This window comes from Cimex lectularius, unplaced genomic scaffold (assembly GCF_000648675.2).
Source record: "Cimex lectularius strain Harlan isolate CLEC.00 unplaced genomic scaffold, Clec_2.1 scaffold228, whole genome shotgun sequence".
Lineage (NCBI taxonomy): Eukaryota > Metazoa > Arthropoda > Insecta > Hemiptera > Cimicidae > Cimex > Cimex lectularius.
This window is the reverse complement of record NW_019392949.1, coordinates 48613-60559: the sequence shown is the minus strand read 5'-3', so window position 1 is coordinate 60559 and position 11947 is coordinate 48613. Positions and strand designations below refer to the sequence as shown.

Sequence of the window (11947 nt, the reverse complement as noted above, 5' to 3'; positions counted from 1 at the left end):
CTTCTGTTGGGATTATTGGGTAATGTGGTGAATGACAGAATTTTGACAAAAGGGTTCGGATGATGGGGTAGTTTGGAATGGAACGTTTTGTAGCGGGATTGGGCTAGCTCGGTAACAAGAGGGACATTTAGGTCGGTATGGATGGTGCGATTAGATACATAAAAACCGACGTTGACTATTATTCTGAGGATTTTGATTTTAAGAGAATGGATTCGATTGAGGTTGGAAGCGGTCCCGTAAAGTTCAAGTACGTACGTCCAAATGGGGGCCAGGAGGGCAATGTAAAGTTTTCTTTTGTTTCTTAGTAAGAGTTTTGAAAAAAGTTTTCGTCTGCCGTGTAGTCGTTTGATCATTAAAAATCGTATGTTACCGTCTGTGCGCTTAAGTCGTGTGTGGGGGTTCCACGTCAGTCGTTTATCCAGGTAGAGTCTGAGGTACATGGTTCGCAATTGTGATGGGAACGTCGTTGAGGTTGGTGGGATTTGGTTTTGTTGATCTTGATTCTCCACTGTCGGAACCAGCATTCTAGGATGTGTAGGTTACTTTGGAGATTACGGAAAGCTGTGACAGGATCTTTATCAGGCGAAAGGATTGCGGATCATCAGCAAAGGTGATGGTGATAGTGTGGATCCATTGTAATAAAACTAACACCGTGAAGCAGTTTTATGTAATTAACCAAGACATGTCTTGTCGGGGTTAGGTGGAATTTCGAAAGTGTCGGAGTTCAATTCTCTGACGTCTACGAAGCTGCCTCTTCGGGTTACCATCCCCACTGAGTTGTTAAAATTAATGAAGTAAACGCATGTTGCATAAAATTGTTGCTTCTTGTTGATTCATCGTAGATTGAAGAGAATTCGTACATTTTATATTGTTTATGTGAATAAAATGTCTATATTACAAAGAATAGCATCATGAAATAAAAAGTTACAAATCACACTAATAATTTTACAAAAGGTAAAACTACTACTTGTACTTTTTGAATAATTTTGTGGTTTCTCTTATTTATTATTAATTGAGTCGAGGTTTTTTGAAAAATATATCTCTACATAAATTATGAAATACTATGTTGACAATAAACGTAGGAAATTTAATAAAAGGCTAGCGACCAAAAAGCAAGGAGTATATCGTCTTCTTCCATGTGTGAACGTTACGAAGTGCTGAGTCGAGGTGATATCTCAACGTTATAACCCGAAGGGATCCGAGAATCTCGCGTAGGTACATTAAACCTTTTAAGTTTGATGAAGTGGTACAAACTTACTTGCTTTTGTACATGTACCCTTTCCTCAGGCTCCCTTTGTCCACGAACAATGGCCCCTGGTCCCATTCACTCCGGCGGGACGGAGGACACATTCATTTAATAACCGGTCACCCCCCGCACAAACGGGCACTTTATTATTTGAAAACCACATTTAGAAAAACGTCCGACGAGAACATTAAATCAAGGATACAACGATTTATTTAAAAATTGTTTATTTAATTGGTACTGAATAGTTTTATTTACTAAAAACTATGATGGTTGGTCATCGGTGTTTTCAAGCATTTGTCCACAACTTGGTCGTTCATTTATTTTTCGCTTTATGCATAGGGCATAATATTTTTACTTTATCTCAACTTCACTTTAAGACTCACTTACTCTTCAATATCACTTGCCAATGTTTAACAATGAGATCATAAAACACATTTTATTATATATCAATTTGAAGTGATCATTTGTACACCTGGCTGTTTGAACTGGATAACCGAAAAATAAACACGTTTAATTCAATATCGCCAAGTTTCTTTCATGGATCTGTTATTTTATTTTATAAATTCAACATTTTAATTTTACAAATTTATATATTTTGATTTTATAGAATATTTTATATATTATATTGTATATTTACACCTTTTTTCAGGATAAATTCTTTGTGTGCTTCATTGAGACGAAATTTCAACGTATAGCGCATAAAACAAGCAATTTATTGTGTCATATACGGTCATCTCATTTGGATCCCTTGTTTGTGCAGGTATGTCCCACGGCAGTTCATGGAAACTTTTCCGAGTGGGAACCACAGCCAGCCCCGAAGTGAAGAACTTCGCAGAAACGGGAAAATGGGAGTTGGCCGATGGACAGGGGACGCAAGGCGTTCTTGACCATTTCACCGCCCCTCCGGTGACCACTGGACAAGGTCGGACTGAGACGCAGTTCTTCCTGGATGGGAACCATTCCAAAGTTTGTATTACTCCGGTGATATCTACATTTTTAAACAACATGCAGAAAAAAACACGTTTTTCCTCAGGTTTCCATTATGTCCAGAATAATACCGTCTCCGGACTGGTTCGTCGGTTTGGACTCCTTCCAGTTATGCGTAGACGGCAATTGGCTGGATACAATAACTCTAGAGGTATATTTCTTCGGTTTAAAATCACGACGCAGCATTCATTTTTGTTTTTCTGCTTTGGACAGGTGGACCCACTTGACGCTGGGACGGACAACGGTTTTACGTTCACGGCGCCCAATTGGGTGACGCAACCGCAAGGAGTCGTTTACAGGATCACCAGCAGATTCCCGGCTCATCCTGCAGGCTCATTTTATTACCCGTACATCAAGCGATTGCCACCTATAGCGACTTTCCAGTTTATAAAAGTAAATTTCAATTTTACTGCTATACTTCTTTACAGTTTATTTAATTATGACTAACCCAACATAAAAGTCTACACAACTTAAGGTTTTCTTTCTGCCTAGTACCAATTATGATTATCAAGAAAAATCACTACATGCCAGTATAATCTAGTTTCTACCTAATTCTAAAATCTTGTATTAGAGGTCGTTACTTTTAAATAGTCCAAATCTTTCTCATCGTACCATATTCTCCGATGGCCCGTAGGGTAGCGTACATGCCCCTCATTCCCTAAGCAGTGTACGTAGCTGATTATTCTACAAATTACCTATACAGGGTGAACAAACATCAATACCTCAGGAGGTTTCCTATAAATCAAATTTGACGAAAAAGACCCCCTATTGTCCAAAGTCTGATTCTAAATATGGTAATAAAGATATTTCACTTTACATATGACCTCAACCTCATTTTGACAATTTAATTTTTTTAACGTTTCTGGATTTTTTTCGAAGTTAAAATTCTAGTAGTGTAATCGAATTTTCAGGAAGAATAACATTTCATGAAATACATTATACTTTATGTAATAGATAATTAAAATATATGAATGGATTCTTTTCAATATATGATTAATAAAACTCACTTGACAAGACTATCCGGCATTAAAGATTTACGAATCCTGGCATGATACTTGAATAGAAACTATGTCCAATATAATATTTATCCACGGCCTTCTTAATAATAAACTTGACTCCCAAAAATGCTGTCATACCTCAATTTTCAAGTCCCAACTGTCCAAAATCCCAAAACAACTGTTCGGAACTTGCAGATTCTTTCAGTTAGCAAACAGACCGACGCTGACCACCTTAAGACCGCACGGAAAGACCGCCAAGAAAAATCATCGTTGTGAACTTTTGCCGAAACAGAAACGAACCTTTCTGTATAGAATTGTTTCTTGTGGTGAAAAGTAGATTCTATACAATAACAGCAGACGTTCTGGATAGGGGCTCGACAAAGTAGAAGCGGCACCACATTTTCCAAAGCATCCAACTGATTAAAAATAGGTTATGGTGAATTTGGTGTGCTTCTTGAATCCTGGCGAAACAATCAATGCCGAAATGTATTTCTCTCAAATCGAAGCAATCCACCCGAATTAGGCATTGTTGAAGCCCCCTTTGGTCAATCAAGGAAGTCCGATTTTGTTAAACGACAACGCTCGGCCACATGTCACACTTGTGACAACATGAAAACTGTTGGATCTTGGTTAAGAGGTTCTCCCTCATCTTCCCAATTCTCCACACCTCTCGCGTACGGACTACCATTTTTTTCTCTACCTGGACAACGTTTTACAACATAAAAAATTTATTGATCAAAAGTCGTTAGAAAATGCGTTTACAGAATTTGTTAATAATAAATATTCAAAAATTCTATTCTATTCAGAGGGTATAGAAAAGTTGCTATCTAGAGTGATGGAGGGTAATTTAATTAATAAAAAAGTTTAAAATAATTTATTTAATTGTTTTTTATTCATAACAATAAACCTGAATTATTTTCTGGACAACCTCCGAAACACTACCGCCACGAAACAACTTAGTTGCCCAATGTTGGATGGTTTCTAAGCAATCTCATCCTGTTGGAGTTGTCAGCTGAGCTTTGTCGTTTTATGTGCGCGTGGGTACGATTACATAATGTACGTTAATACAAACTGATAACTGTATCAGAAGTAGTGCATTTTTTAATGGGCAGTTGTAAAATAATCCATTTAAAAAACAGAAAAAACAAAAATATTTTTGGTTTTTTTCTTAAATTTTTGTTTATCCTTGTGATGAACCACGCAAATGCACGGCGGTTTATGACTTTAATTTCCTTATTAATTCTAACATTTTATATAATCTGTTAGGTTGCGTGGTCTGATTGAAAATAAATTCTTTTCAATTAAGTAATCTTTAATTATGGTTTTGGTTGTGATAAAAAAGTCAGTCCTACAAGCGGGATTCGAACCCACGACCTTCGGCTAAATTTGTCGCTGCTCTACCACCTGAGCTATCCTAACTTCTCGATCCACGCGGACTCTAGCATCCCATTTCAACCCCACCTTTCGAATTTTCCCTCCTTTTTGCCATTTTTCAAATGTCGTGCAATCCACGGAGAGCTTTAGTGAAGTATACTTCATTTTGCTTATTACATCTATTAGGTTTCGCGGTCCGATTGACCAAATAAATACTTTTCAATTAATTAATCTTTAATTAAAGTTTTGGTTGAGATAAAAAAATGGCAAAAAGGATGGAAAAGTTTCGAAAGAGTTGAGATGGGGGTTAGTGTCCGAGTGGATCGAAGTCACGATAGCTCAAGTGGGAGAGCAGGGGCATATTTACACGAAGGTCGTGGGTTCGAATCCCGTTTGTGACACTGACTTTTTTATCTCAACCAAAACCTCAATTAAAGATTAATTAATTCAAAAGATTTTATCTAATGCACTTTCAAACAAATATACTAATTTTTAAGATGCATTTTCTCTTAGCTAAAATAGAAATAAAAGTGATTTATGATTATAAATGCTTTTCTATTTCGGCCAAAAATGATTGCATTTGTTCAATGGAAAAACACAAATATAGTTACCAATTTTCTTTCCCTTTAGAGATAACGCCCAAGGTCCAAAAGGGCAACGGGTTGCAAAACATAAACTGTAGCCAGCCAACAATTTCGGACTTTCATTAACCATGCCCATTAAAATGTGCATTGTATGCTGGAAAGGGAGGATGCGGAGATCATAAATTATTTACCGTGGTAGAGTGTGAGATGTGGGGGCTAACTTCAATTACATCTATGGTCAGGCACTGAGCGTTGTTTAATTTCCTTAGTAGTAGCCGTCGTGATTTACGGCCATTAACTTTTAACATCCTCCGGCTCCCTTTTGACTGAAGAACACTTGTTAAAATACAAGAACAACTTCCAGGCTATGCTTATTTTAGAGAAATAATAAATATACATTTTTGTTCAATTTCCTAGGTGAAAGAATACGAAATAAGCGAGGTTTTCCACCACGGCGAGGACGAGAAAAGATACGAAGTCGTCAAGTCCGACCAACACAACGCCATAAACATTATGCAAGGCAACGAAGCCATACAACTGGAAATGGAAGAGGAAAGGAAAGAGGAAGAGTTAGTAATGCAGCAAAAAATGACTACAAAAATTAACAATTTAATGTAATAATTAATCCGTTTTAAAACAAAAATAACATCAAATAAAAATACTTTTTTTCTAGGCCACCCATTCCTACGAGAAAGCCTTACATTATCCTTCCAACAGGCACTGGCAAACTTGAAGACGACGGTGTTTTTTTAAACACAATAGTGAGCAGTTTCAACAACCACGACACGACGCGCACAGTTAAATCAAAATACAAGAAAACGAGTAAGAATTGTTTTTTAATGTACCAATTAGATAGAATCATAGAGTACTCCCAGGGGGTTAATTTTTTTATTTTTTGCGTCCGATTTTTTAAATAATTATTTAATTCTAAACTCCCCCATCTAACCATCTTTACAAACAGAAACATGCTGGCTGTTTACTTGTACATCATTTTGTACATTTTCAAATACATGATGCGGGCGACGGAAAATTAATTATTTATAGAAAATGTGCATGTTTTACATTACTTATGAGATGTCACATCGGAAGACATAAAAATGCAATAAGAAAAGGCAGACTTTGGAAGATATGGGTATAAATATAAAACCTCCGCTTCTAATGTAAAAAAGGTCCAAAATTTAAAAACTTTTATTTTTATTTTCTGATCAAAAATTATTACTGCCCAAGCAGCAATGTCACAGTAGTGTTGTGCGTAGATAAGTCTCAATTATCATGGTAACTTGGAAACTATTTTAGCAGAGTTGTGCAGGGCTGAACGCAAAGTCTCTGATCATCTAGGGTTTGTTATGGACTGTCTATAGACAAAATTGGTGGTTTTTCAATAGACAGTCACGCGATTTTGTCTACGAATGTGAACCAATCTTAAAACCTCATTGCAGTCACTCTTGCACCAAACTGTTGTGTTACTGAAAATCACACGAGAACGCCTAAAGCCGGGAACACACCCGATGTTACGCCATGCGACGCTACCCGACGCCTTGCCACGTTTTGGTGGGGTGTGCACAGCTATCCGACGCAAGCACACGTCGCGAACAGTCCACAGCGTTTATCACAATAATCACTATCACAATCGCAACGCATCTTTTGTTCTTAATGCACTATTTTGAGCAAAACCTTGTAATAATTTGTTAGTTAAATTTTATGAGCACAGCCATCTAATAAATTGTTTGTTAAACTTAATTCTTTTAAATAAAGTTACTCCTAACCATTATAATTAAACAATGTTTATAAAAACTTATGCATTTTTTATCTCGTTTAATTTGGTTTACATTAAAATAACATGTTGTAATTAATATAACGACAAAATTACATGTACTTAGTTTGAAATAAACTGCAAGAAATATGAGTGTCCTGTTCTGATGCTACCCGACATTACAAAATGGTGTAATTTTACGAGCAAAACTATGAAATAAATTGTTAATTAAATTTTATGAGCAAAACCGTGTAATAAATTATACCAATTTTAGTATATGTACCGCCGAAGCAAGTACAATAAATTGTTAGTTAAATTCATTATATCAAAAAATCGTATTCCGGTGTTTTGATTAATTTTCTACCAAACCATTAAAATTAATTTTTTAAATAAAAACTAATTAATTTTTAATCACAGTTAATTTGGTTTATATTAAAATAAGTATGTTGTAATTAATATAACGACAATAATACATGTAGTTTGAATAAAAATATGAGTGTCCGGTTCTTTTGTCTTCGACTGTACTCGATGCGACCCGACGAAAATCTGGACAGTGGGGATCGCAGAGCGTCGGGTAGGTTAGCGTGGCATAGCATCGGGTAGATGTGCACGGGGGTAATGCAACCTTATGGAAAATCGGAGTTTGGATTTGCGTCGGGTAGCATCGGGTAGCGTCGCACGGCGTAGCATCGGGTAAGTATGTTTCTGGCTTAAGGTTTAACTCTAAAACAGGGCTTCCCAAACTTTTTAGCCAGCGGACCCCTTTCGCAGATTCCACAGAACAAAATCCAGGGCGAACCCTTTTCACATATTTTACAGAATAAACTTCAGTGTGGACCCTTCTCATTCAAGTATTTAAAATCAGATACTTATGTAGTAATGTAGTAAATTAAACTTCCATAAATTAGCCAGTCCATTAGGTTTGGAGGAGGATATGACTATAACTATGATATATGTAATGACAACACATTAGATTGACATACTTAACTTTATTTCAAAAATCCGGAAAACAAAAATCAAATTGGACTGAGCAGAATCAGTAGGTAAAACTCGAGCCAAATTCAAAATTAATAATTTGATCATTAATGATTAATGAATTATGGGAAGAGTGGAGGGGCCGCGGTAGCCGAGTGGTTAAGGCGTCAGACTCTCGGCTATTAGATCCCGCGGTCGTGGGTTCGATCCCCACCGTNAAGAGTGAGGTGTTTTTAGCCTGCACAAGTGAGTATAATTTTTCGATAGCGGGAGACAGGTTTAGCATTAGACTGCTTCGGTGGCTGATTATTCGCAAACGTTGTGACAAATGGAAGAAGAACACGTTTTGCTTATTCAACGAGAAGAGTTGAAATTTGTTCTTTTCCAGTCGGAGCCAATAACAGTCTAAGGGGGGGTAAGTATCAGTCTCGAAAGTAGATTTCAAGTTGGAGTCTGAAGTAATGTCTATCATACCCTAAATTCAAATCAATATCAATCAAATTGTATTCACGTGACGATAGACGTATTGGCTTTGTAGAAAATGAAAACGGTTTTACCACCCATTAAAGTTCTTGCAGCATTGTTGTCTCTCGAGCTGGTGGGAAGTAGTGCTCAAATGATATCTCCAAACTTCGAAAGTGTTCACATATTATTTCATCAATCAACGTGCTGTTTGCAAGCTCCAGTTTGTTTTCTTTTAAAAAGAGATGAAAACATTCCTCATCTTACGTCTCAACAGATTCATCACAAAACTGGATTTTTCTTTTGAAGGCGAGAACTTTGTCAATAGCATCGAAAGTTGTAATACTCATCCTTTTCAAAGAAACAGTCATGTCATTCATTTTCATGAAAATCTGATAAATACGACAGTATACATTGTTGTATGTTCATCATTGAAAACTTGACAAATTTAACATTGTGGTCCATCAATAGAGACAAGACTTTAGAACGTAATTACTATAATCATGAAAATGCTTCCCACGAAACAGTACACCATTTCTGTATGGAGAAAAAATGGAATGATGATGGCTTCCCATATCGTCACATAATATTGTGAAAAGTCTTGTCTTCAATGGCCGCCACTTGGCATAATTAATAATTTGAACAGACTCATCTAAAACTTTCTCAAAAGAGGCTGGCATTTGTTTCATAGCTAAGGAATGTCTGTGGAGAACAAAATGACTGCTGCTGCAAACTTTCGATTTATCTTTTATTTTCAGTAATCACTCCAAACGGCTAATCATTGCTTTTGCACCATCTGCGCACACGACAATGCAATTAATCCATGGAATTTCATTGTAAAAAAATCGTCCAACAAATGAACTATTTCGGCACCTAAATACATCTGTACTATTCAAACGGACAAAAGCCAAGAAAATAGCCACCCCCACCAAGTCTGTTCATTCGTACGATTTGGAGAGAAAATGATTTGTGTTGGATGATAGAAACCAGCGATCCTTTCATATAATTTGATAAATCGAGTATTCGTCTATTGACTGAATTGTTTGATAATCGCACCGAACATATTATTTTTCTATGCTTTTTTGTCCAGATATAATATCGTTAACATATGGTTTTATGAGGGTTTTTGCTTACACCTGAACCACTTGCTAACTTATCAAATAAGACGCTTTTAATGAGTTTTCATTAACAGTTGTAGCTTCCTCATGAAAGAAATCAGTCTCTTTTTCAGGCCTGCGCCACACTAGACGGAATGCGGCGGAAGTTTCCGCTGCACAAGCTCACATTCAAAACATACAGCTAGCGACAAACTGAACGGAAGTTTCCGTCGAATTTTTAAAATTCGACAGACAGGGCCTGTTCTGTACTTCCTTAATAAATTGGTCCACGTCCATCCCAGATTAGCTTCACTTTCAGTTTGTCTGTCCGACTGCCTGCCTCTTCCGTTCTACGCTTGTCCGTTGCCACACTATTGGAAGAGGCAGGCAGGCGGACAGGCAAACTGCGAGTGAAGTTGATCCAAGATGGACGCGGACCAATTTATTGTGGAAATTCAGAACAGGCCCTGTCTGTCGAATTTTAAAGACGCTCGTCAAATCAAGCTATAGTCTTCCCATAGTATAGGATAGCGACTAAGTTACCCATACAGATAGTAAAATTTACCAAGTGCTACCCCTTGAATATTGCATGATGAATCCGATGTTCTTCTTTCTTTTCTGCTTCTCCATTGCCTTCTACTACACAAAATGAAAAGTGGTTCCATTGTACCGTACACGATCAACTGAGTCACGTTATCAACTGAATAACCAAACAGTCGTTGCAGTCATTCCGTTCATTTCCGCTGTACATGTGGCTTGTTCGTGTTGGGCGGGTTTTTCGTCGCGGAAACGTCCGTCGCATTCCGTCTAGTGTGGCGCCGGCCTCAAGAGTTCTGTGTGTAACCTCAAAATGACGACACAATTTAACTGCAACTAATGAACTGTTTCGAAGGACTTTCGATCATATATTCCATTCCCTCTGGCTATTTGACCTGTACCTATTCGGATACTTGTAGAATTTGAGCATGCTAAATAGTCGTCAGTAAGGTCGTCATCGGAAGCTTGTCCTTCCGCCTCATCAATTCCAATTTGGCTCTTTTTCTGGCTGTGTCACTACATGTTTCCTCATAGATCTTGGCTTCAGCTACCGAAATACGACGGTATACATTGCCATTTCTCACCGTTGAAAACTTTGGTCAATTCTACATTGTGGTCCATCAACTATAAGGATTTAGAACGTAATTTCTGTAATCGTGAAATAGCCCTACAGCTCCATTTCTATATGGAGTAGCAAGTAATGATGAAGGCTTGCCATATGGTCATTCGGTATTGTGAAAAGTCTTGACTTCAATGGCCGCGACCTATTCGGAGATTTGTAAAATTTGAGCATGGTGGATCTTGCTGGGCGCTTCATCAGAATGCTATTTTTCATTTGACCTGTCGTCAGTAACGTCCTTATCGGAAGTTCGTCCTGCCGCTCATCAATTCCAATTCGGAGTTGTCCTGGCTGTTAGGTGACTGAAAAAACTACATACTTCCTCAGAGATCCTGACTTCAGCCACCAATCCATCTTGTGGTAAAACTGATCAATGAGGATGCCACAAGTAGGTAGTGCACCCACAAAAGAAGTTTGAGCTTGAATCACATTTTGGAGAAACAACGGCTTTTTAAGTGTGTTGTTATAGAAGCAGCAATGAAGGACCCTGGTATCAACATAGAAAATCCCAGCAAACCGATCGACCAACCAGTTTAGGCCCAACTGTCACATTTACCTTACTTATTTTGCTTACGTTTGCAAAAATAAACGTATAATGAATAAACAAAAAACTTTCGTTATCAATACTCGTTATTATTAGTTATTTAATTTTATTTACTCATTCTGCTTTATTTTAATATGAATCAAGTATTTTTTTTTATCTTTGGTCTTGGTTGAGATAAAAAAGTTAGTATTACAAGCGGGATTCGAACTCACGACCTTGGCTCAATATGTTACTTGAGCTATCGTGATAGTGGTTAGAGCATCGAGCCGAAGGTCGTGGGTTCCAATCCCGCTCGTGACACTGTTTTTATTTGTATTTTTTATTAATATTCTGAAGATTATATGTATGAATGACTTTCAGAGATGAGGGACTGCAAAGTTGGTGATTGGGGAGAGTGGAGCGGCTGTTCTTCAAGCTGTGGAGTGGGAGAAATGTCAAGGGAAAGAGCGATTCTGCGGCCACCACGGAGAGGAGGCGTTTCTTGTCCACCACTCAGGCAAGTCAGGTGGTGCGCCTCACCCATCGCCAACTGTACCACCAACTGGTAGCCGTCCATGCTCTCAGCAGTAGAAGCCGCATCAGTACCATCTATTGTAAATAGACCTTACCACATCAGTCGGCCCCCAAGGGTTCACAGGGGTGCCTTGTATTCCTTGTTTTTAATTGGAAACAAGTCGACAATAACTGAACATAACACAAAAAGAAAAAAAATTGTATTCAAGTTAAGAACGTCTGCAACATTCAGTAGGCCGAAGATGAAAAGAAACAATT

The 11947-nt window shown here is 37.7% G+C and overlaps 1 protein-coding gene across 1 annotated transcript; it reads left to right on the top strand.

Moving 5' to 3' along the window:
- The first annotated feature begins 2008 nt into the window (after positions 1 to 2008).
- On the top strand, positions 2009 to 11724 carry LOC106661653 (spondin-1-like). Its single transcript, XM_014385193.1, has 6 exons — positions 2009 to 2212; positions 2280 to 2384; positions 2447 to 2626; positions 5607 to 5803; positions 5863 to 6011; positions 11537 to 11724. The coding sequence occupies exons 1-6, from the start codon at positions 2009 to 2011 to the stop codon at positions 11722 to 11724; spliced, it is 1023 nt and encodes a 340-aa protein (XP_014240679.1).
- Positions 11725 to 11947: the final 223 nt, after the last annotated feature.